The sequence below is a fragment of the Calliopsis andreniformis genome, chromosome 5 (genome assembly GCF_051401765.1).
Source record: "Calliopsis andreniformis isolate RMS-2024a chromosome 5, iyCalAndr_principal, whole genome shotgun sequence".
Taxonomy (NCBI): Eukaryota; Metazoa; Arthropoda; class Insecta; order Hymenoptera; family Andrenidae; genus Calliopsis; species Calliopsis andreniformis.
The window spans coordinates 5,188,889-5,215,887 of record NC_135066.1 but is presented as its reverse complement, the minus strand read 5'-3'; the positions used below and the strand labels follow the sequence as shown (position 1 = coordinate 5,215,887).

The window sequence follows — 26,999 nt, the reverse complement described above, 5'->3', positions numbered from 1 at the left end:
TACACTTCAAATTTCCCACAAAAAAAATCTCTAAATTACCCAAATTTTAGAATACAATTTGTAAGAAAAGTTTCTCAAGTCCAATTTTTTTGGAACACTAGAAACCATATTAAAAAGCTAACCATGCTTCGTATTTCACGCAATAGCGGCAGTCAGCGCGGCGCTCGATCCCATCGCCCAATAATTCTCCCCATCCATCGTTCAAAGGAGAAGCAACGCGATCGACTTCCCGTCGAAGCCCTAATGGCAGTCGGAAATTAAAATGCGAACGTTTCCCTTCGCGCTCCTTCGCGCCCCGACGCCCTCGCCTCAGGGTAGCGTAGGGTGGCTTGATCGCATTTAACTTGGACGCTACATCCGTTGATTTCATTAACCGATAACCGGCGCGCAACTTTAAACCCGGCCAAGTACGGACGCATACGAAATCACGACCGCCTCGGAGGGGTGAAACTGGGGGTGGTTCTCCTCGAGCCGCGAAACGAGGGCGGTTCTGAATACCAGAGGCGATACATTAACGACCCGTAATGACTCTGGCACGAGGGGGGACCAGATAAAAAAGACATTAGTCATTCGGTGGCGTTTCGGTTGCGTCTAAACTTTGCTAGCTGCGATTTCGATTAACGCGACGATTTTTTTGTGAAAGATTCAGCTGACACCGGGACTGAAATTAGGGTTGATAACAGGAGTTTTACGCTGCATAATTGTTTTCTGCAGCTACTCTTGAAAAAGATATCACATCAGATGTGAAACAGAGTACTGTCGTACCTGATAGTCTGAAAGTAAACTGTTAGAATAAATTTAGTGACACGTGGAGGAAAATAAAAGGGGACAGTAAACGAGTTCAGCTATAGTCAATTGTCAGAGGGTAACCCCTAAAGTAGGATACGAAGTAGTACCACAGTTTATTATCAAGTGGTGTTAGTTTCAGAATTTTTATTTTCGCAGCAGTTGTACCTAGTAGTAGGACATAAGAATCGATTAGGGCAAGTGCTGCGTTCACAGGGTTGCTAATATACGTTTACTGGATCTATCGATCAGCAAAGAGGACACCTGGCCAGTCGACGCGTCCTCGGTCCCAGCTAACGACGTTGTTAGCGGTCCTGTTACCATTATTCCATCACAATTTCGCGGAGATTTATCGAATTTCGCCCCGTCACCGGTGCCGTGGGTGTCCGCGTTTAAATGTTAACGACGCCGACGGTGCATCCAGGTGTCGCAGTGGGACGAGTAATTGATTCTACCCACACGGAACTCAGCTCCCTGGCAAAAAGACGTCTCCCAGCAAGAAGCTACTCCCTCGTTCAGGTGTATGTACCATCTCCACCGAGCAAATCGTCGATCTGTTCCCACGTTCTCCGCTGTCCAGAGAAGCATCTTCTCCGCGAGTCGCGACGCGTGTAGGACGCCAGCCCCTGTCGACGCGACACGTGCGTTCATCCTTTTTGCATTTACGCCTGGCCATTTTTGAGGCAGTTGGCAATGGCCGCGACAACGCCTCGGGAGCTACTGAATCTTTGTTAGAGACTTCTTCAACATCAAGATTAATGAGATCTACGCAGTATCGTGAGGAGCAAAGTGCAACGGTGCAGTAGCTCCTTCAACTAGCCACTTTGTTCCGCGACACGTTCCAATTATCTAATGCCATTAAATTCCCCTAGCGTTCATCTGTTCTAACTATGAGGAAGTGCCTCGATAGCTTCAATTAACTCGAACCTCTCATCATTCTTACCTAGGATTCTTCCGCTTATTCCACGCGTCCATGTTGGAGAAACAATCGGCCGAGTCGCGGTCTTCCTAATTACCCTCTAATTCACCGGGCCAGAAATACTGAACACGTGGCCTCGTTAGGACTACCGTTGAGACAGAGCCTGACGTCTCACTCGTTTCAATCAGAGTCTAATTAAACGGGGCGGTCGTAGATCGAACAGTCCCATAATCGTGGCTCGTTCCTCCATGTTCGTCCCTCGAGCCGAGCCGCTGCTCTTTCGTCTAGCGATGGAAAGCCGGCTAATAAATTATCCTACGCTCGCGCATGGCTGGGCGGAGAATATCGGGCCAAGCCGAGTCTCGGCCTGGAGCTTCTCCTTGAAACGTGACTACCGCCGATCGCGATGTAACGGAGCCCCGATGTTAATTTAATTGGACGGCCGGTTCGCGTAAATAGTCATCGATTTACAGCTTTCGTCGTAGGCAGGCCAGGGCTCGCGATATTTACGCGCCGCCAGGTCTGCCCGCCTCGCTTCTGGATCCCCGATCGCGTCGCGGCGATAATGATTTATTATCGATTAAGATCCGCGCCGCTCGCGATACGCTTCTGTCACGAATTAGTCTATCGGACGAGTTGTTTATCGGGCCAATTACGCCGGCTGATAAACTGCGATGCTGGTTCAATGGGAGCCCGTGTAGACGGGAAACTAGTTGCATGTTGCGCATATTACTTCTTATCCGTGATTTCTGTGCCGCTGATCGCGCGCCTCCTCGAGCGAGCTTCGGTGTACCCTGGTTAGTGCTAATTGTCAGTGATTGAGCTGCTTCACTTGCTGATCGGAGAACATTCAGTTCAGCTGCGTTCGGCATGGCTTTGAAGGGGTTTAAAGGACAAGTTCTCACGATTTCTCGGAGATTTCGGTACTAGTTTAATTTAGTCTCTCATAATTAGATGACTTGAAAATTCTTATCTTTGAAACTAAAGTAAGGCCGCTTCTATTATAATAGAAGTTCTGAATTTTTTAGGACTTGTGGAAAGGGTAATCCGATAAAAATTAAAACTAGTCTAATCCCAGTCGAATTCAACAGCCAAGCTCTCAGAAGCTTCAGTAGCTGCAATATTGGCAAAGCACTGATAAAATAGAGGATCTCATAATTCTCACAATACATGTCCATGACCCACCTCCGCTAGTAGCGTCCTACACTCCTCGTCCAGCAGTCCTCGAAGTGAACAATATTCGAAACGAATCACGCCCACGCGGTAACCCTTAAAAACAACCCACGAAATGTCTTCCGCCGTCGTCCCACGTCGCTCACCGTTCGCAGGATCGGCTGCGCGCGTAATTACTCCTGAACTCCATTCGAGGCGTAGACTCGGGTGGTACGGGCTCACGATTGCGTGCCTGGCGCCGTGAAAAGAAGTATTACGACGATGGACGACGCTTAGGAGTTACTTAGAGCCAGATCGATCTTAATCCAGGAACAGAGGTACCACTCCGTTATCGAGGTATTAGCTTCCATCATTCGTGGGATAGAGGCGAGCCAAGGAGGGCAGCAAAAGGAGGGAGGGAATGGGAGAGACGTGGCGCGAGTTCGGCACGGTGCGTTACCAGCGAAAGCACATACATCAGGCTCCTCGGCTAATCTGATTCCCCTAACAATGTGCACGCGTCGGAATCTTCTTACATCCCCCTACCTCTCGTCGTCCTTATTTCTCTTGGTCCTCGGTCTCCTCTGAGACGACGGGGAGAGTTCTGGCCACCGAGTCGATGTATAGATTTTGGATTTCGAGCCCCGGGCTCTTGCGAGCCAATCTGAGCGCAAACCCGAGTAATCTCGTGCTAATAACCGCGATTTATCCTTCCCCCGATTCCCAACCACGTCGATTAGAGACGACTTCTGACGACTCCTGGGGCTTCGGGAAATAGTCTGAAGGAAATGTGTTGGGGTGTTAGGTGGTTCCTGGTCTTATAGAATACGGAGAAAATTGAATTCTTAACACTCTGGATTTTTCCTCGATTCAAGTAAACTAGAATTAGTTTGCTTGAAATAGCGTCAAGGTATAAAAATCACAGTAGAGTGCTTACAACGAGGGATCGCAGCACATCACTGTCTCGAAGACATCCTGGTATCTCATTCACGTGAGTCAGCATCATTCTTACGGGCAATGACGCGAGATTACAGTCCATCCTGAGCGCCTCGACCGAAAACAACGCCACTTTTCTTCTCGTTTGTGTGCTCTATCCGAGAGACAGGGGCCAGCGTGCGTAAACGTAGATTAGATTATCGCCGTAGGAAACAGGTAATTGTCGCTTCCCCGCGACGCCTTTGGAAAAGAGCGAGACGAGCGTCGCGCGCTTTTATTGTCTCCTGTTTCGTGAAAGGAGGCCTTTCATTAATAGGAACCAACGACTCGCGGTCGCCAGAGTGAATCGACCTCCCCCTCGCATCGCCCCTCGACCTCGTCTCGGCCGAGTTGTAGAAGCTGGGTGCTGTTCGAGATAACGGCTCGGGATCCTGCCAGGTACAAATATTTGACCGGTTAACTGGCTCCGTGTTTGCCCTGTTAGCCGCGCTCTTGGTCGTCCCCGGCGTCGCCCCTCGTCGCCGACGACTTCCTCCTGTGTATATTCCCGCGGTTGTACACATCCTGGCGACGATAGTCGGCCCAGCCGAACGGTGCACGCGCGTCGCCGCGACAGAGAATCGCGTGGGATGTGTACCGTGTGGATAACGCCGATGGACACACGGCCCTCGTTCCAGCCGTGGTAAAAAGCAAACCGGGGACCTGTTTATCGATCGCGCCTCTGTAATGGTTTTCTGGGGAGTTCTGGCCCCGGCGAATCCCGTTTTTCGTGTTTCGGTATCGCGACCTCCGACGCCACAGAGTCTCGGTTCCGAGTCGAAAGGATGTTCGGGGCGGCCTTGGCTCGATCGCGTGAAATACCGAGCTGGATAAGAGGCGGAGGGACTCTGGAAATAGTTTGGAAAAGAAGCAACCAGGGATACCGTTGCCTCGAGCACTGAGCAAATATGTTCAAACACCGGAGCAACAAACCGAGCAACACTTGGAGCGACGATCGACTCGTTATCCTAACTCAATAGTCTACGCGACGCTAAGTGCTCGTCATACATGGTCTCGTGCCTGTATCGAGGGAATCGAGTATGGAGTTCATTCCATGGGGTGCGACTTGTCGTGGAGGTCTACTGCAGAGGAAAGAACGTACATAGAATATTGTCTCGTTACATGCGCGCTGCCTCTATTTACTATGTCTTCAAATTCTTCAGAGCAAACGAGTTGCGTTCATTATACGTTGTCACTTGCATCTCTAGGGAGACCATCATGGGCTATTAGTATACAAGACCTCGCAACTATCTCTGACTATAAACTCGTCACGAGTCTCCAGCGAGGAAACACTGTATTTCACGAATTCTTCGTGTTCGAGGTCACAGTCCATCAAGCGTCGCTATTCCTCGATTAATCCGCGCATCGCGAACAGCCGTCTGGATTTCTCCTATCAGGCCTCCGTCATTAAGCATGGTTTCCACGCACGCGAAACCCGCGACGCTTGCAGCGAATCTCATCACGGAAGCGGCTCGAAACTTGTTCCCAAACGGTGAGAAAAAACACGGAACTTGGCCCCGTCCGTGTTTCGCGCGCCTCTTAACATGGAAACGTACTCTCACACGCTCGCTCGCTCGCAGCAGATTTAATCAAAACGCAAATGCCGCGTCCCGGCTCGTACGCGGCTCGAGAGAGCGCGCCATCGAGCCGCATGCCTCACCTTCTCGTACCTGTCTTCGAGCTACTCTCCACGAGGAAGTCTCATAAAGAGTCTTGCGAGTCTCCGGGCGTCTCTGGTTATCGCGCGCGCTACATTCTCGCTGGGGAATGGCGATAATAATTAAGGATTCCCAGTGAACCGGGACACGGACGAAGCTCACTGAGCTGCGAATAATTTTCGGGCCCAGTAGCGTAGCCAGCGATTAAAAGCTCTCGGTGGAGTGCCTGAGGCCAGGGAAGTTGAAGGACTTCTTGAAAATGTGGAGAGAGTTGAAAGATTCAGATTTCGTTTGGCGAAATTATCCTCTTTATTTGGATTATAGATAGCTTGACTAGGCGTTATGATGAGAGAATTAAGAATCGAATAGATCTTAAAGATAGATGCAGCGGGATGAAACTTCATCTGAAGACAGGGATGCTTAATTCTCGATGATAGACGACGATTATATAATTATATAGTGTCTACTAATATTTCAACATCTCTTCAATCTTCATCCACGAGGTGAAGCAAAACGACCTTTGATATCATAGAATTATAAGTGACTGCAGAAACTGGTCTTGCAAGTTAGATCATAAACGTACCACGGTGAAGCAAACACATTGTTTCATCTCGAAACTTCATCCGAACGAAGTTCTGGTAACTTTACGAAATTTATGCAAATAACGTAGACGGTGAATTAACACAGTGTAGCTTGGGAAATAAACTGTACAAGGTTACTGCAAGAAGTCGGAGCCATTCAATAGCGATCCTTGGGGTAATTCACTGGCTTCGCTCGCAAATGACGCGTCGATACTCGCTTCGAGCAGTTAATTATTGCTTAAACTCCGTTGATTACATCCCAGCTGGTAACCGCGAGTGTTCATATTATTCCAATCATAGTTATTGAATTCTCTCGGTAATTACGCATGTACCGACGAACCGAGGAATCTCTAGCGGCTGATCTCTGCCTCTATATCTCGTCCCTCATCTTTCTACGCGGCTGGAGCTGAAATCAGGTTGCTCCACAGCGGATCCGCCGCGTTTCTTCACCGGTCCACATTCCGATTCGTAAAACATCGCTCAAAAGACAATGATCGGAGAAGGCGAGGCGCAAAACGTCTCTCGAGTTACGCCAGTGCGAAGAGTACGTATCGTCCTCTTACCGTTACCTTCACCTGGCCACTTGGTGACGGGGGAGAGAGCGAGAAGGGGAGGAGATCGCGCCGCTGCTCCTGGCGCTCGTTATCGTTCGCAGGTTCATGCCAGCGAACAGTTAAGGTCCCTGCTCCGTTGGATGCTCGACGCTATAAATTCGGCCGATATAAAGAGGGACGGGGTATCGGAGGGCGAGACAGGGAGGGATTCGGGCGCGAAATGATTCGAGGCGGTTAAACGGAGAGGTGTGCCAGAACCGGCCTACCTTTTAACGCTCTCTCGCATCCACCCCTGCGCTGAAACACGCACGCGGCCCATTACGGGGAACACCTCGGATCGACGCTTTGATCGCTTCCTGTCCGAGGATTTCGTCGCTGTGGCGTTCTGTGTGTGATCCCACGAAATTACAATGTCCTTTCAGTTATCTAAGGTCGCTGTTATTGCTTCCTCGATGGGCCATATTGAAGTCTTCTTGCTCTTGGGTCATTTGTTAGGGTACGTTTCAATGGCTGCAGCCTTCTTCCTCAATGACTTTGTTTAGCTTAGACGATTGCTTCGGTGAATGATATAGAAGGAGTCGTAGGACCATGAGGTGGGTCAAGTAGAACAAGTACGTTCCCAAAGAGAACCTTCCCACGTTTTCGGGGGGAACCACTCATTGGCGCGTAAATCGACGATCTCCCGTTGTCTCTGGCTCCAATCTCTCGCAATCGTCGGTCCCATCCTCCCACGCGAACGAGTTCCACTTCGACTGCTGTGGTTCGGTTATCGTCCTCATCCTTGCTTATCTTTCTGGTTTAGTCGTTTTGCCGAGCCATCCCGGGCTACGAATGTACCGTATGTGGTTTCCTCAGATTAGAATCCTAACAAGAACGCTCCACGTATCCTCGATTCTCTCTATATCTCTATATGCCATTCTCTGTACCCTTCTGTACTCCTTCAGAGTTCATCATCCAGCTGTGATTCCTAGATCGACGTTGCCCATGGACAGTAATTAATCGCCGAGTGAAATCTCGAAGGAGGGAAGGAAGGCGCGAAACTCGCGTTCCTGAAGGTGTAACCACAGCCACGCCCCAATTAGGTTCAGCAGACGGTTTACGGCTGTAGCAGGGCCGGTATTTATGATGAGAATGTCCGCACCTGTGGTGACACTCGCCACCGAGCCGCCAGCAACCCCTCCTGGAGCAGAGCGCGAGTGTTTTATGGCGCGCAGATAGCCTCACGCACACCTTCCTTCTCCGGGCATTAGCTACAGCCAGGTGATATATGACGCGTATATTGCTCTTGGTGAACGGCGAACCGCCGCGAGCTACTCTATCCCCGCACGATCCTATATCCACGTCGTCGCTTATTTCTGGGATACCCTTGCCACCGTGCGAGGAAACTTTTCGTGATGGAAGCGCGAGTCTGGCCTGGGGAGCGAGAGGAATCGAACGGGCAAAGAAAATAGAGAAGCAGAGAAAGAGAAAGGGGAAGAGGAGATGGAAGAGAAGTTTGGAGCAGGGAAGCTTCTACAAAATTCCTTGTCACTCGGTCCTCCTCTGAATTAAGGATTCGTATTTCGCTAGAGTTTTCCAGCAAGTGGTCTACAGAGTGATTCTCTTCTATTCGAAGTGGAAATTCAGCCATTTCGTTTTCGCTCCTCCGCTGACAAACGGCTATTTACATCGAGGAGGAACGTGAGAGCATTACGAGTCCCCGATTCCCAAGATCACAGGAGGGTTGCAAAGTGCCTCCGTAGCATTTCGGAATGGAGTTTTCCGCGGTGACGTTACGCGTAGGTGTCCCGTCCATCTCTGTCAGGGTGGGACACCCCGTCAACGTCCATCTTTTAGGGAAACGAAATTGGGTGTATATAGACACTCTTTTTCCTTGCCACGCGATAGGGTAAACAACTCTGCTCTTCTATACTAGTTACCTCGAGATTCTTATAGTCTCAATAAAACAAATGTAGCCTAGTGTTCAGGGAGAGGCTTCTCCTAAAAATTCTTACTTGAAAGGCACACAAATCGATCGCAGGAAAGCAAGCAGGAAAGCAATCAGCGAAGCGTTCCGCGTCACTCACCGATGAATCACGCGTGCCCCGCGTAGGGTTCCGCTACAAGTTGCAATTCGATTTTCGTGAGCCCACGCAGTGGGAGGAGGAGAAGGAGAAGGGGGCGGGGGAGTAGGGAAGCGAGCCTCGAGCCGAGTCGAGCGTCGTTTTCCATCCGTTTCCACGGAGTATCAGCTCGCTATACGCGCTTTAATCGCATTCGAACGCAATGTCGTGGAAAATTTCATTGGAGCGTTGGCGGCGGAGGGGGCGAGGCAGGACGAGGAAGAGACGAGGATCGAAACAGAGTGGATCCCGCTGTGACTTTGTCTCGACGTTGCGGGACCCCCAGCCGTGTTCCTCGAGAGACATTTGCATATCCACCGGTCGCCGTTCAGCGACTGCAATCGCGAGACGCCGCTCGAATCTTTTTACGACGCCGCGAATTATGGCGTTACGATACCGTGCGCGCGTACGTGTCGCTGATAAATGGATATCGCGGCGACGCGTCGCTGCTCCTTACGATATCTTGTCCTCGTTTCGCATTGCCTCGCCTCCCTCCCCTCTCGCTACCCCCCTCTCGCTTTTTCTCTTTCTATTTTTGCAAGGATCGACCGACGTCGTTTCGTTTCGCAACGCTGTTCTCGCGCGCTGGAGCTGATTGTTCCTGATTCCTCGGCGAACTTTGTGGCCGACGTCCTTTTGATAACAGGATTTCGTGGACGTTCTTCTGGCTGTTCGTGGTTTGTCAGAGATAGAGTAGGACTCTCTGTATAAAGAGGGATTTAATAATTGATTCGCTTTTTATACTGTGGAGAACCTCACTGGTACCCCTATAGAGACGACGAAGCATATAATCATGTGTTGTGGTGCTTAACTATGACTTCTGTATAAGTATATATACAATATTTCAATTTACTAATTTCTGTGGATCCTTTCGAGAGCCATCCATTATTAATGTAATTATAGATACACTGCTAGTCAAGAATATCCGGGTACTCGTTAAATGTTTAATAGTGCAACATAAATCTTACTGAAATGTCTTAACTAGTAATTGATATCAATCTTTATTATCTTCTTATAGAAGAGATGAATTTTGAATTAAAAACTAATTACATTAAAATTTAATAGTACTGCAATAAAATTAAATACAAGTCTCATCAATTTCCCAGGTTTCTGCCAGTTTTTATTTGACTTCCTCCCACATGTCTTCTAAATATTTCCACAAGTCTTTCCAATACAGTTTCTTTAAAGTTGTCATTTATAGCCATGAATATTCAATATAATTTCTACATAGAAATCAATTTTACAGGCACACGCCACTTTACTGTACATGACAGTAATAGTACCAAATAGGTACTAAAATCTTGATAAATTACTTCATTCCCCATGTGAATCATTTTTAATAAAAAAACAAGTAAGTACCGCGGTACTTTCTAACAGCAATGTACGTCAAGAATAGTTATAACCATCGAAGCTAATTGGAAGGATTAAACAAAATCTTCCTCCATCAAAGCCAGTCCCCAGCGACAGTTGGCCTCGGTCTTTTCAACGTCCAGCAGCCGCACCAGAGCATCGAGCAGCGAATCGTGGCGTTATCTCGGGGCGATCGCATCTGGCGAAAATCTCGGCCGCGAGGGCGTGACACGAGCCGTCTGCAAAAATGCGCGGAACTGGTAATTCCAGACGCGTCGCGAGGAGGTTCGAGAGAGTTTCGTCATTATTCGAGCCGCGTATCGTTTGATACCCTCGTTACACGTCGGGGCAATGAGACGTAAAGGTGTGGCCGGCTGCCAGTGGTGCGTGCACTGTCTATTTGTACACAGTGTTTCGTTTCTGCGTGGCACACGCCGCCTGTGCCTATGCCTGAGCATAATAGCGTGCTCGTAAGTTCCGACTAGCCCAGACGCGACGTTCTTTTTCTCGAGCTTGGTGCCCGACGATGAATAAACGAGCGCACAAGTCTGGTCGCGCGAGGAATCATCACAGAAATGAAAAATATTCAGACGGTAATGTACTCAACTCACGCCGAGAGAATAATAACTTTGTTGGATATACGGACCCGACCCCTTAAACTGCTCGATGTATCCTCGACGCAGTGAAATACGAGGGAGGATGTTTTCGGAGGACCGTGAGAGTTGTTGACAATGATACGGACACAGGTGATGTTTGTCCTTAATTTTTGAGCGCGCTTTGCTAGAGGCGCCAGAGAGCTAAGAATACCGCGATTGTACAGAGAATAGAATGGTAGTATCATAAAATACGAGTTGTTTTGGCTAGAGGAATCTAGTGAAGCGCGTGAACCTAGAGTCCTCTCCAATTTTCTATCAATTGTAGGGAAAATAATATTAGAATAGAATTTAGATTTTCCTCGATTTGATGTTTTTCTCCAAGTTCTAGAGGTTGAGATATAATCATGTCACGAAATATGGGATTGGATTTCTCTGACAGAATCTCCATTCGCAATTCTTGCCGCGACGCGATTGCAAGAGTGGTCAGTGATATCACAGGGTGCAGCGTGTTCCTTCCTTCGCGCCTTGGAGCAAATAAATCTGCGCGGAGTCTGGAAGAGGGAGACAGGAGTACGGTGCAGGCCGAGTGGGACGGGTCGGTGCATTTACATTTACAACGAGACTGATTGAATCTTGATTGAAAATCCACTTAATTAACGACGCGCGCGCCATTACGTTTATCGGCGACGAAACTGCCCAATACGTGGACGCCCCCGTGTCCTGTGCTCCATTGGCGAACGAGGCACTCGAAATGTTTGGCAAATCCGTAACACAGCCAATCTTCTGTCCGCTAAGAGTCGATCCACAGAGTCATCCGGTTCTCCGATCGAGCGTTTCCTTCGGAACAATATTTACGACTGGTCGTTTCTCCAAGTCCGAGATAAGCTCGTTATTTCGGGCCTCCTCGGAGATTCCTAAATGGTTGACGAAGGCTGCTTTTTTATATCTCAGCAGTTTACACTAATTTGGGTATCTGATATCCTCTACTACAGGAAATCTGTTTTCGTTTTCAGCCGATCGTTTCTCTAGAGCCGGAACGATTGGGTTAATTAGCATTTAGAGTTTAGGTGTTTGAGGCAAAAACAGTGTTGAGAACATTCATAGATATGAAAAGAAATAAACTGATTAAAAAAAAAAAATTGAGAAAATTAACTTAACAGAGACCTTGGATAATCCACTCTCGGTGTCACCACTCGAACCTCCTCCAAGTGACCAAACTTTCTCAAGAGAAGTCCACGGGGACGTACAAAAATCGCCAAGCAAAAAACAGCAAGTGAATAGAGTTGCTCGAAGCAGCGAAAGCCAAAAAGGTTCGCGGAGCACAGAGCGAGATGAGCCTGGTCGCGAGGCGAGCGTGTCCCGCTATGGAGCGCATTCTTTCGAGGAGCAGCGAACAACAAATATCGATCCATCAATACCACCCAATGCGGTGAACGCACGCGACGTGGTCCGCGATCCCGCGATCCATCGATCGATCGGCGGAGCCGCTGCTGGTCGCACAATTTGCAGGATCGGTGCATCCCCCACCAGCACGCGCGCTCGCGTCCGTCGCGCTGGCTACGAGCGGGCAAAAAATTGCTCGTTAATTGGGATCAAGACGTAACCCCTCGAGCACGCGGAGACGTATAGGGACATGGCGCGGTAGTTACACGTATCCCACAGGTACCGCGGGTGCCTTCTGTGGATCACGCACACACCGATCCGCGCGGGCCGGTCGCGCGAGAGCCCCGCTGCCACCAGAAATAACAAACGACGTGCGATCCTAATTAATTACTTGTCCGCTAATTACTGTAATTATATGTTGCCACACCCGCCCGACCGACCCTGTCCCACCATCCCCCCCACACGACGAGGCTTCGACCAGCAGAGGGGGGAGGATTTGTAGCAGCGCGATGTTTATTTTCAGCCGACCACTCGCGGTAAATCTGCTCGTAATTTCTCTCGCGTGTCTTCGCGCGCCGCCCTGCACCCGCGAGCTGGCTCACCTTTCCCCTCTGAGCGATACCGCGACATGCTGCATTAAAGCCACCGCGACTTTCTGGGGGTTGGAAATCTGTTAATTGGAGGGGGTTTGCAAGAATAAAATAAATAAGGGAAGGGTTGTAGAATAGTTGAGGTTTGTGTCCAATATTCAGTTGAAGTTTTAAAATTTTCAAATATTTAATTTACAAATTGTCAACGCTGTCATCGTGCTGTACTACTTGAAGCTGTTTTTACCGTTTCTTCTTTTGCCTTCTGCTTCACCTTACCGTTATCTAGCGTCCTTTTCGACAGAGGTACTCCACTTGTTCTGTCACCGTGTTTTCGAAGCAATTGCATCAAGGTTGTAACAAAAACCGTGGGCAGTCCTTATCGAAGGCCTCGAATTGGAAGCCACATGTCTCGCGTTTTCGCGGGGACCGAAGTTGATCACGGAGGGACGAAAAATTGGGGCTGCTAAATTGGCCCGTCGTGCACCGCGCACGGGCAAGAAATATGACAGCGGATCGGGGCCGATGATCGGAATAAAGGATCGAGGGCGGTTGCCCGAGCGACAGGTGACACCGGCAAAAAGCCACCGTCTCCAGGATTACGAAAGAGGCGGTGCGTTTCATACTTGGCCTGATGAGAGCGTCCGATCTTGGAAGAGGCCGCGTCGTCCGATCGAAGGATCGAGTATCGACGCGTAGCTCTTACGTGAAAACAAGAAGACGAGCCTGCGGAGCGAACGTGAGACGAACGGTGGATTGTGGCTCGCGGGAGGGAGGGACGATGAACGGGAGAAAGAAAAGAGTTGTCCATGCTCGGCCTTTGTCTCCAATTAACCGACCTCCACGGACAAATTAGGTCGCGTCTGGTACGTGGCTATAACGATCGTATATACCTGGATGAGGATGAACTGCTCGGCCATCCTTGCGGGGGAACGACCACTGGAGGGTTACGTTCTTGGGAGGATCGAGAGGCTTCTGTATGATAGAGTACACCAGAATCCTGGTTTCTGCTCGAGAGATTTCTATACAGGGTGTTCAGTTACAGAGAAGACAAATTTCAAGGGTGATTTAGGTCTGAAAATAAGACAAAGATCGAGAAGAATGAAATTGTGACCGAAGCTTGGCCCAGAACTGGACTCTGACTGAAACCTGTATGTTTAAGAAGACAGTATGTAACACAAGGTGCAGAGAAGCGCGCAGGTGGTAGCTCGATGGGTAGCCAGGAAGACAGCATGGCACGCAGAGTGGTATGCTCGCGGTATTAACCTCTTGGTGGTGTGTATGATTGGGCTAGCAGATGTCACTCGTTATGTAAATGGGCGAGTGTTTACGAGGGGACACCTCCGGTAACTAGCTCTCTACTCGCTGCATCGCCGTAATGATGCGTTAGAAATGTCTTCCCATCTTTTTGTATCTCCGTCTGTCCTTTGCGTTGCCTCTTTTTCCTCTGTCACGACTCGTTCGTCAATATCCATTGGCGAATGGGTATGCCTCGTCGCGAACAAAATACTCGACAGCGTGCTTGATGAAACCGAGGTATCAGGTTTTGCGGAAGATTAATTTACTTTCTCTTTAATGGTGTTCATAACTTGGAGACGTGGGTAGGTTTTAACAAGTACCTATTGCTGCGAATTTTTGTAATGGATTATGGGAAGCTGTTCTAACTCTTAAGACTCTGGAATTTCAGAGTTAAACAAATTTTGTTTAAACGAGAATGGAAATGATGTTTGACGAACTGAGATTCGATTATTTTGTGTCTTCTTCTTGAAAAATAAACGTGACGTATCCAAATGCAGTTACTAGTTTTATGGAGAAGGAAATCTTCACTCCCTGCGAATTTCTTCAGTAAAATGAAGTCTGAAATGAAGGTTTCATTTTATTACACGATCACACCATTAATGCTGTCATGAGGTTCCAGCAACTCAATTCGCTCACGATTGAACTCGATTTGCTGGCTGGCGAGTTCTATTTTCCATTCGATCCAGAAATATAGAACTCATTCAATTCGGGAGAACGTCATCGTCTCTCGTTAAAGTGCACTTCCTGAAGTTGATCGAGTCACTCAACGACTCCATTTAATATTGAGTATCATTGATCTTCAATATTCTTCTTCGACATCCCTTTCAATTCAAATTGAACGCCTGTGCATTAGACTTTCACTCGTTCATGATTAAATTTAAATTCCTCTAACAGTGGAGGAAAAGCGTCTTATAAGTTAGTGATCAGCTTTAAAATAGCGACAGTCATAAAACGAAGCGCTTCAAATTACGAGTATCAGTGGTTATCGTTTCTTACGATCAAAGTTTTCATACCCAACCCTTGTCAATATCTTCTTAGAAGGATCCCACGTTAATTACCCTGAGCTAAAGCGATTCGAGCGTTCGCCAGTGGCAAGGTCGCGCGTGAACGGCTCCTTGCTGTCGCGAGATCGTATCTGTTCGATGACGCGGGCAACTATAATCTCTCCGTGTACGCTATACCTTGATCTCTCGGAGACAAGACTCTGGTTATTCCAAACTTTTTCCCCGTGCTAACTGAAACCAGAATTCTTCGCAATATTAAATTCCCCGCTCGCTTGAACTTTTTTCAGGAAGCTTCAAAAACAGAATCCCGAAACTATAGGTAGGAAGCATAGAATACATGTACCCGCATAAAAGGGTGAGTGATGTGATTTGTAACACAATTAAACGACGCAGTTTCTGTACGAACCGCGGGAGCAAGCGTCGCGACACAAAGAATCGTTGTTCCGAGGAGATAAAGAAATCCATAGCCGAGGAAAGGCAGGCTTTGCGTTCAGCTTAATCAGCCTGGCAGCAGCCTAAACAAATCAAAGTGAATTAACCCGGCAGTAACCTCCGCGCGTAGAGGCGACGGCGAAACAGGCGATAAAACACGAATTTTCAGATAAACGTGGAATAGAAAGGCTTTATTGCGGCCCCGGCGTCAGGACCATAAATAAGCTGCATCGTGCGTGAATAGTGTCGCCTGGATAGTCGAAAGGAAGAAACGCTTGGCGACGCGAGGGGAGAGGAGAGGGAGGAGGGTTCGCGATATCTTCTCACGTAGCGGGCAGCGTTGGCCACGTAACAAGACCCTGGGACTTGGCGTCTAATTGCGTTAGATAGCGCCGGCCTTATTAATAACCTCCGCGACGGAGGGATTATCCTGGCAGGAAGATATCCAGGAACGAAGGAAACGAGTCCTCGGGCCGCGTGAGAGGCGAGAGATAGTGGACACGGCATTTCACTTAATGATAACCCGTCTCCTTTCGCTCCTCCTCCGCTCTTCTCCCGCGCCTTTCTCATCCCCCTCGGTGAAAAGGTTCGAGGGGACACGGGACGACTCTTCTTATTCGTGCGCGTCCGCTTGTCCTTAATATTATCGTCGGACCGATCTGACTAACGCGGGACGCGGACGCTGGAGTTCTTGCAAAAATTGAGGTATGTTCTTTTGGGAGATATCGAAACTCGATTCGCTGGAAATTGTTTCATGTGAGACTGCGAACTTTGGAACCGCCAGGGATAAGAAACGTGAAGAATTTCACTCTTTCAGTCACTCATGGGAGGTCTTAATGACTCCTTGCTCAATTTTTGTAATTTAATTATCAAATTATTATCGACAGTGAAGGTCTACCTTATAAGGCTACCTAACTAGCTATATTTAAATTACGCGGAAGTAGGCAAATAGTGAAGGGTTACGTATTGATCAGTCAGAAGATTCATAATACTCAAATATAAGACACTGGCCATTATTCAATGCGGAACAGAGTCGACCGATTCACTCGCCTCACAATGTATTTCTAAACATATCGCAAGGTACTCGAATCTCGCTAAACACGAAGACCCAGGGGGAAACGAGCGTTTCCCACGCTCAGAATATCTATTCAAGAAGAAAGCATGTCCTTTCAGCATCTCCCTCGTGGTTGGTTCCTCGAAAAGCCTCGGCTTCATTCTGGCCAAGGAAGTCGACACAACTCGATACGTACTGGAAAGAGGATTTGCATGCGCGCGTGAAATCACCGCCACGGTATCTCGTTACGGACACTGTCGTCATTGCCGTCATCGTCGTGTTGTCTGACGCCATGACGACGCCAGTCGCGCGATGCTCGTGTACGGCCAGGCCCTTAAAGATCGCTGATGCAACATTGACAAACTAGGTATGCAAATACCCTACTGCAAATACCCGGGGTAACGGCCGGCGATCAAAAGTCATGTAATGGTATGGCCACCATCAAGGCGAATGGCCGTGGCGTGGGTGTAGAGGAACGTACGCGAAGATAAGACGGAGACGGAGAACGCAGCTGGCTTCGTGGCTCGAACGCGTTGTTCCGCGTGGAGATCGTTTCGCTGGCACGTCAACGCTCATCTGTGCTTCGAAAGAAGTCGAGACGAATTCTCTGATCGATTATAATGGGCAGTGATTGGTGATTGGAGGAGAAAGAAGAATAGGGAGATTCAAGGAATTTGTTTAGATGGAAAGATTGGTTAGAGAAATTCGGTCCTAGGGTTTTAGAATATTGGTAATTTCGCGGGCTTTAAAAATATGACAAAGGCGTCCTAAGGGCAGTGTTCTACTACTTCAGCCTCAGAAAAAGAGAGAAGTTATAGAAAAAAAAAGCAGTTAGAAAATCTTACGTGGTTCAGTAGGTAATCGAAAAACAAGCTATTCAACTATAATTATGAATATAAATTTCTTTACGAACCAATATCCAGGAATATTACTCGTGGGACAATTTAATGGTAATCTACTTCTTATCCCACTAATTCATTACCCTACCGCATCCCACTTTCACGAGTTCATAAAACAGAGTTCATAGACCCCGGTGCTTCCATTCGCAACAACGCGTCAGAGTCTGTCGTAAAATTTGCAAAGTCGCGGAAAGGGCTGGCCTGGATCGTTACTTTCCTCCTCGATACGCGGCTAATTGCCTCCCGCGATCGTCAGCCTCTCGGATATCCCTGTGGAAGGAGTCGTCGCGGAGCGGTAGCCGCCTGGGAGAAGGATCCCTCAGTTCGTTACGAGGCACGTCGGTGGCGAAAAAACGGTCGCTCGTAAAACTTCCAAATCGTAAAGAACGTCTCCGGGAATCATTAGTATACAAGGTACAACTATCCCGCATAACTAAGCGGACGCGTCTTCCACGTCGTCGGGGCAGACTGCCCGCGCCACTTACCCGGACACATGGCCAAGATAATAACGCGAGGAAGAAACTAGTCGCCTGGGTTCGGTCCGCAGGGTCGTCGTTTCACCGGTACGCTTCCTACCAGACGTGAATTCCTCGCGCTAAGAGCGGTTAGCGCAACCAGACGCGCCTGGAATGCTGGCAAAACCGTCGCGACGGAACCGCGCGCTCTAGGTGACCATTCGCCGCGACCTGAGCGCGAGGATTCCTTCGACACCGCCACGAATCTCCCGTGTAAATTCGGAGTATGCGGGTATACTAGCGATCAGGCTTGGTATTCTCGCGCTAACGCCGCTATAATTGATTTCTTATTTACCGCGAGGACTGTTCCCGGAAGCCGAGCCTCTGAGCGCACTTCGACGCGTATCGTGGACACCTTTACCGCGAACGAATCCAGGGATCCCTGGATCGCTGCGCTCTGGAATTGGAAACGGAGGCATTCCTAGCAAATTGTGCCTTCTTGTGGCAAGACGGGGCTGTGATCAATTACGATACAACGAATTGAGGGAAAGGCTGATATACTGGGTGTCCTGCATTTCCTATACGGTAATCTGTCTCTGGGGAGTGGAGAGGTTCCAATTGTAGAATAATTGATTTTCACTACTGGCCAGCTGAATACTAGAAACAGGAGAATAGAATAATATTCCCAGTCGTCGATGATAAAAAATCCTGAAAAATCTCAAAGCATCCTTTTCTAAGAGAGCACATCAATTTTCATGGCTTTTAAAAGATTCTAAAATCGAAGAAACCCGGGAGCAGAATATTCAGAGAGGCTGGACACCGTGCAACATCCTAATGCCCGCGTTTCACGATTCTGAGCGGTTCCTGTGCGAAAGGGCGCAGGACAGGGGCAGTCAAAAGCAGCGCGTTGCATATTTTACATTCTGCTGACGTTCGCGCCGGACACAGTTCGTTCTCGTACGCGGAGTGTCGACAAAAAGTATGGTTGTTCCGAGGCGAACGCTGGAGGAGAGCCGGGTCACCAGTTTTGTATTATACCTTTTTGCACGGAGGCGGCTGCCGCGGCTGGCGCGGCCGTGGTTGCGACCGTGGCTCGGTATGCGAGCCAGGCCCCCGAGCAGGACATCTTTTGACCCGCGAGGACCTCCTGCCTAATTTGTGATTCCGTCCGTCTCGTGTTCTTTGCCTTCCACTCGCTGCCTAACAGTTCGTTTCGCGACCTCTCGTTTTCGAGCGTTTTAGAGAAAATTCAGAAAATCGAGAAAATACCGAACTGCTTTTTAGTAGGGTGATTCTCAGCCTGTCACATATAGTTAAACCTAAACAGCATTTAATAAAACTCTGTCAGAAGCTAATAGGCATTAAAACAGCGATACGACTTGGAAGTTGCATACCGTGGCATGTTCGTTTCAATTACACAGAGTCACTTCGTCCTTTCACCTCATTAACATTTCCCACGCGTATTTAAGCATAAAAGACTCGCAATCAAAACGAATCTGTTACTCACGGTTCAGATTCAAATCTTCTCCTCGGAACGAAGGGATCAAGGCTGTTTCGCATTAGAATAAAGTACGGTACTAAGTCAGTCTTGACACAGTCTCGATTCAAGTCAATTGAAATCGGTCTCGATTGCAGGCCTTCTCTTCCCACAAGTGGAAAAATCGTCGCGCGGCAAAAAGCCAGCTTCTCGAAAGTCGAACGGTGGTCAAAGCGGGACGTATCAAGACATCCTCGGCGAGGAGTCACGTTCGTCGATGGTCGTGTCTCCAGTCCCGAGGACGCGCGCTCGCCAAATGTCGGCTGGCCCCGGCCGTCGAAAATTTTATTTAATATGAAATAAAACGCATTCCCGCGTGCTGTGCGTGCCAACGACGGAGGAGAGGGCATCGACGCGGCCGCATCCTCTCGCGGCCATTGTGTTTCTCCTGTTTGCGTCGGCTCTCTCGGCCCGTAGGTATCTACGGATCGTCGTGGGTTCTCAACTCCTCGGTTCGCCCCTTTCTGCTCCGTTTTTCGACTGAAGTTTTCCTGCTGGTGCGCGAACTTCCGCGACGCGATCAGCCGGGAGGGCCGCATGTAATCGGCCACGTTTTTCGAACTGCACTGGAATATTATGTGCACGCGAGCCTGTGCACCTGCCGTACAGAAAGTTTTCGATGGACACGGACTTTTGAACAACTAAGCACCGTGTTTTCGTTGGCCAGAAGTCGTTCCGTTATTTCGGTAATGAAATATTCGGTGGAGCGGGATGGATCGCATGGAAATGTAAAACGAGTGTTTGTAGACCGAGCAAATTATGGTCGGTATAAATATGCGACGTTCTGACATTTGGATCGTGCTGTAAAATGGTTGGTGATGTTTCGAGTGGTGTCGGTCAATCGAGTTGGGTGTTAACCCTTAAATGTAGGGTTTGTGTAGAAATAGCGATTCATATGCCAAGAAACCACAAAGAAATTATGGGGAACTGTAAGTATGTAGGTTACCACAGCACTATATTTGAGAATTAAATTACCAGGGACTTTAAGGATCACCTACTTAAGCTTTTAGTGGCTTAGAATATTATTTGAACATATTACTATTAAGTCAAGTATCTAATATCTCCATCAGTAATCCTTATTCAATACTATGCTCTCATCTGCAGCAAGTATTAACCCAACAGGAGTCACGGACTTCCTAAAAAATTAACAAATATTCGGCCAACAATTTATAAAATGTCCTTGGAGCACAGACTACTGAAATGCATTTGGGCATTCAGAGAACCCCTGGCGAGTTGACGTTTCTTCGCGAGAGTCGCACAGTGGTATAAAACGTATAAGCGTTGCGTGGCTCCGAGGACACTGTCGCCACTGACAAAAACACTATTGAGTTAATCAACTAATTTATAATTAAAATTCCACGGTGGGAGCCGGCGGGAGTCTCGGGGCCCCTTCTGTCTCGTGGTCCCACTCGCCTCGACTCGCAAGAAGCGAATGCTGCCCGACGTCTGGGTCCCCCCGGTCGTTTCGTAGTAATCGTCGTCAAATTCATAGAACACCAATTAACTGCTGATCAACGCCCGGCAAACCCACTCGTCTGGCCCCCGTTACCTTGATCCTTGTCGCGATGACCGTCGAAAAAGTCGACCTAGTTCTCTGCTCGAGTTAAGAGCTCGTTTTGGCTAGCGGTTCATCCGGTACCTTTTCGTCGCATTCCAGAAGCAACGAATCGCTGCGTGACTCTTACGATTTGAGAAGCGAGAGAATGAATATTCACCACTTGGACGAATTTCTGAAGTTAAATACGATTATAGAGACACTCAATATGATCGCAATATTTGAAGTAACTTCAATACCTAATTGACTTCGTAATACCAAATAACAGGAATTGTGAATAGTTAAGGTTCGGTTAATAGAGGTTCTCCATGAAGTTATTCCGTTTTAACGAGGATCGAATGATTATTTTTGATGGAAGCTGTAAAGGAAAGTTATTATTCCTTTTACCACCGCAGAGAGCAGGAGATTGCGCGATCAGTTGATTAAAAAAGTGCGTCAAACTGTTAGAGTGTCTGCGCTAAGAGAAGGTAATGAAGCAGCGATACGATGGACGCCGCTTATAGAGTCCTTGTCACTTGTCATGGTTCGACGGGTACGCTGGCTAGATCGCATTAATTACGCGTATTAGAGCCTCTCGTTTCCTCCTTGCCGGCATCATGCCACCCACGTAAGCGTAAGATTTTTACTCCTTGACGGATATCAAGGTCTTTAACCTCATCTCTCGTGTACATATAAAAATCAGCACTTCTCTAGATAGATACATAACAACGATCCCACTTTCTCACTACAATTCTCAATTTTTGCTCCATGTACACACTCTACATTCTACTCCACAAAATTCTATTAATCTAAAGTGGGTTTTACCTCAAATATTCAATTTCCCTTTTTCTCCAATTTGGAAGGAATCCTCCTTTAATGATAGCCAGCCACGAAGATGGAGTCGGTAGGTGGAAAAGCATCGTCGAAATTTCGGAGCGGAAGGCGAGGTTCCCGCGCGCGTTCCCCGAGACGGATGGTCAGGCGTCGGGGCCCCGAACGGGCATAACGAGTTTTTGCCGTTGGAAATTTGTTAAGGGGAATGTAAAGAGAATAAGTGGCGATTCCCTTTCTCCCTTCGCGTCGGACCGACCGACCGGCTGGTTCCCGTGGCATATATAGGAGTCGCAGCCGGTCGCGGCCTGACTCGGTTGATTGACTCCCGGGAATTGGAGGCACGGGATACCAGAAACGAGCGGCGCTAGCTTAGCGAGACTTAAAAAGGAACTGGGGCCCGAGCTTCGACGCTGTCTTTTTGCGATCGCGGCGACCCCCTTTAAGCGCGCCCGCGCGCGTCGATCGACGTGCTCGCTCGCGTTTCACCGGTGTCTTTCGGCCCTCAGAAACGATCCGACCGCCGATCCAACGTCTCCTCGGTGCCTTTTCTTCGCCGACCACGGTCCCCGTGGATATCTGCCCGCCTGGTCAATCTTGACTCCAGGAGAGCCGGTTGATCCATGCCTATCTTTTGTGCCATAAGCATACGATTCGTTTGGACAAGCTGAACCATGGAGAGGATCGTGGGATTCTTGCCTCTTCCACTGAAGGGCAAAGTGTTTTGAATATACAGCGTCGTTCTTCAGATTTCCTGCAAGATCGTTCAGACTGGACGTCTGTCCATGGAATGACAGACTCCCATTTTTTGTGTAGCATTAGTTTAGATATCGCAGTTAAAAAATTCAAGCTTCTTGAGCTATAACTTTCATTTACCTATCGCCTGTTCTCGAAAGAGTAATTTTAGTGAACAGTTTGGACACTCAAGAGCTATTGTTTCTTCAGAAACCTTTCTTAAGTCTCAATAACCATTCGATGGAGTTCTGCTTCCTTAAATGTCCGTCGATCTCACCCCGTTAAAGGAAGGCCCATAACGCATTAATTAGCCCAATTAACCGACTCATGCTCGCGAAAGAGTGGCAGATTCCAGTGGTGGCGCAGGTCGTCCAGTACTTTGGAGTGAGACGTTAAGTGCGCGTCGTACGTTTCGTTGGTCTCACAAATTCCCATTAGGCGATCCCCGTGGCGGTGTTGGGGCCCGATTCTTTGGACGGTGTTAAACCGTCGGGCCTGGTTTTTCATCGACTCGGCCGCCACGGCGTGTTGAATCCGGCGGATTCCAGGCGTCTGGAGCGAGCTGCCTGGCCATTGTCACCGTTCGTCCATATTAGCGGCCTGCTTCACGGTCGGGAGGGGCCGTGGAGATTAATTAGGGACGATGTTTTAGCGGCAAAAATGAGGCCCGGGGGCAAGAAGAAGCGGCACCATCGGCAGCCGCCTCGACGTCGCGCTAACTAACCGGCCAACGCCAGCGATCGAGAGAGGGCCCCGCTCTCTCGTCACCCCCGGCCGCAAGAACGTGCTACAAATTAAGCCTGGATAGCAAGGAACCATCTCGAAAATTCGACCCTGCGATCTTCCCCCCTCGTGGGCACCCCGCACCGAGTCACTTTGCGCGCGGCCGAGGAATCCCGTCGGTGAGATCGAACCGCGCGATCCTCGACGTTTAATTGGGCCTTATGGAGAATGTATCCACCGTCATTCTTAAGGAGAATTTTCTGTCTTACGATTGCTCTAATACATCTGTGGTTCTAAAGCAAATTAGCAAATCACGTATTTCTATTACAGCTTTGAGAATTTTCTCATTAAAATTCGCTTGCTATATTCCTGATATCCTGAAATTATTTAAAGCAGGAGTGTTTTGCTTGCATGCACTATCACTCGTGCAGTAAGCTATTCCGAGTGCCTGCTCGATTTCAGATCTCCGAGGTTCATAAAGCATTCTTTCTCCACGCAACATTCTCTCTATATTCTCACAAACCAGATCAACTATTTACATGGTATTCAAAGGGTTCATCGAAGCGTAACCAAGAGCCCGCGAACTTGAAACTCCATTCACCATCGAGGCTGCAGTGTTCTCGGCGTTTGCGAAGGTGCCAGAGACGACTAGAAAAGGCACGGGATCGGGGCTCGTTTAATGATTTCGACGGGGATTTCGAAACAGCCGGTCAGAGCTGTTGATCCACGAATACGTCGGCGTCCGTCGCGGCGCTCCGACGAGAGGGGCTCTCTTTTGGCAGCGCCGGGAACGATTACTGTCAGATTTATCGCGCTCGTTCCGTGTCATCGTGTCATTCATCGCTCGGTCTATTCGGTTCCGCGCGCCGTTTTATAGACACTCCGCCAATTTTCACCCCCGACCTGTCTTCATAACTTCCCGTCTATATTTAAGCCACCGTCTCGTATATTGTATTTTACATTTATTCCGCGTCTCGCGACGCGCCTTCCGTGAGCCAATTTATCCCTCGCCGTGATTCTTGGATATCTTTGCCCTCGGACCTTTAATTAGTAGTCGGGTTCGTCTGCTAACCGTGGCCAGCTCCAGCAGTCGGACCGTTTTCCTCAAAGTAATATAATTTCCCACGTAGGGATGGGATCAGATCACTTCGAAGCATTCTGATCTTATTCGATCTTCCAAAAAGCAAAGAGATTTGAAATAATTCTACATACAGAGTCCTCCATGGGAGGATTCTCTAAACTATTCCCTCGGTATAAGCTCGTTGCTGTATTCACAATAACTTGACATTATTTCTATGAAATGAGTTTCGATTGTTTCATGCGTAGTCATTCTACGACTATCTTCCATGGGAATATCGAAAAACAACTGATAGAGAAACAGAGCCGAGCAGAGGATTCAGGATCGAAGAGGCTCGTAGAGCTTCTGGAGGGGCGGGTAGGAAGCACTCGCCGGCGCTTTTATCGATCGATTCGCCGTGTCGATCGGCAGCCAAGGCGCTAATGGGTTAGTCAGCTCGAACACGACTCGGGGCACGGCACCGTGCAATGCGGGACGGAGCGTGCGAAAAATCCGCTCTACTCCCTCTAGAGGCCTAGTTGCGCCTACAAACATATGTAAATGGCCAGTGTGCGCAAGAGACAGCGAAACGCGCGTGTTCCTGGACCCGTTCTCGAGAGCTATCTCGCCCGCGGAGACACCGAGTCGCGCCTAGGAATAATAAATAGAGATAGACGAACGCAGATAGCGACGAGGGGGGCTAGCAGAGGGGGCAGGGGAGAAGCCGCGTGTCCTGCCCACGCAAAGATTATCTCGAGGAATTATGAGTGACCGCTCAGGCTTCTAGGTTATGTAAAGCCACGGCTATCGACGCCGCTCGTCCGTGAAATGGCCTGGACGGATCTGGACACTCGTCGACTACTTTGCGCCACGTGGAACTCGCGGAGAATCGAAAGAATTTCATCTTTTTAAAGCACTGAGTTGCTTCAGAGTAAGTAGGTATAGCTTTAGATCTAGGAAAGGAAAACTTCTAAGGCCTATGTCTATTTCATCATTTTTCATCCTTAAGGACAGTAGAATATTCTAGCAAAGTGGAATCACCTATTTAGGAGTTTTCTTCGTAGTCTTGTACGAGTTGTCTGACTAATATAATGACAATTTTCAACTCACTCTGAACCAGGATATCCAAGTCCTCTCCCGAGTGCCTCAGACTTTTCATTTCTGATGAAACACCGTCTCGGTATTCCTAGTCATGATTTCTCTCCGATAAAAAATTCCATCGCGACAGTTACAATACACGCAGTACCCCCACGAACAATAAGCCTGCGCAACTGATTCTCATTACCGGTCAAGTTTCATTGTCACAATGACAATTCGCTATACATCCACCAGCAGAGACCTTCGAACTAAAACCGAAGCTTTGTCAGCGGTCCGCTCGAGCCGGCTGTCCCCGCTGCATTTTTCTAATTGCCGTAATTTATGGATCGTTGCGATCTCGCACGGGCCCGCGCGATCGTAACAATGGAAAGAAGCCGTGCACCGACGCCAGTCGTCCGTGAAATACTCCGCGCGCCGACAGTTTTCGCGGCGACGGCCGTGCTTAACACGTTGCGGCACACTCGTTACTCGGGACGCTTTATTATTCCGTTCTGTTCCGCGATCGGACCTAGGCTCGCGCTTGTTTTGTAATTGGCGGTATCTCAGTGGTAATCGCGCCGCCACGATCGACGTGGAACGAGAGCTAATAGTTGGGAACCGCGATTATTTCCGACTGGTGGAGAGCGGTTCGCTGCTCGAGAATCGCTCCCAGTTTTCATGGATCGCTTCATCCTGGATGCGTTGCCTCAGATCCGCGTTCACTTGGGTTTCCTCTCGGCTTTGTATCCCTCGCTCCTTTCCCTTCGACTCGCAAAAACAGGCGAATCGACTGGCCTTCGTCGTACGTTTCAATTAGACGCGACAAAAGGCGGTCGCGAGACAGCGGATTTTCGCATTTTTGCGACAGCATCCCCAACGACGCGGCCCCGCGTAATTGCGAACCTCATTGCGGCCGTATGGCGCACCGTTCAAGAAGAATGCCATTCGCGCTCTTAATTCCCTTTTGCACGGCCCACGGAAAGTGACTTTTTCGTCCTGAAACGCTCTTTAGCGCCGAGAGGCAATTAGCTCGGAATTAGCCTTGCATTCTGCCGATCCCCCTCTCGTTCTATCTTCTCCTTCGCTCATAAAGTCATTCGACGGGTTTCCCATGCTTTCAGGGAGAGAGAAACGAATTATGAGCGAATAGGGATCGGAGATGAGGCTCGAGTATTAGCAACTCTTCTGATCGGCTAATATCTCTGAGATCGAGGAGACGAGGAACGTGAGAAAGACAAAGTAGTTAATAGTAATCTCTCATTGAAGAAAAGCCAAGAGACAAATTCGACTAAAGTTTCTCTATTTCTTTTGTTTCAGACGCCATGGGTAAGTGGACAAACATTCCCGTTTTTCGTTTCCTTCCTCTCTGTTCTTTTTATTCTTCTCTGTCTTCCCTGTTCACAGGGTAACTAACGTCGTCGGTAAGCTCGGCACGATCGAGCCAATCCTTTCGGCCCACGGAAATCCCTCGCACAATTGCCGCACACGCACTTTAATGATCGTAATTAACGAAGCGGTTCGTTAAACTTGTAACTCCCGCGTCTCCAGTTGGCTCTCGTCAGTTTTCATACCGCGTGCTCGGACCCTGGCCGAGAAAACTCGTTGGACGAACGATTTAATTGTGGCTCACTTGGAATCGTCGATCCTTGGGACACAGAGGGTATAATGCGTGTCACAAGTGTCGATTTCTCATAGTGATCGTCCAAAAGTTGCGACTGC

General features: G+C 48.7%; 1 protein-coding gene across 3 annotated transcripts in view; it reads left to right on the top strand.

Moving 5' to 3' along the window:
* Hth (Meis homeobox homothorax) overlaps nt 1-26,999 on the top strand; it is a 392,475-nt gene that overhangs the window by 139,034 nt on the left and 226,442 nt on the right. For 2 of the 3 annotated variants that reach the window (XM_076379358.1, XM_076379357.1), the window contains exon 8: nt 26,598-26,606. The exons of the other annotated variant lie outside the window; for it this stretch is intronic. In XM_076379358.1, the coding sequence (XP_076235473.1) occupies nt 26,598-26,606 (9 nt within the window). The remainder of the gene's footprint in view (nt 1-26,597; nt 26,607-26,999) is intronic. 3 annotated transcript variants of the gene reach the window in all.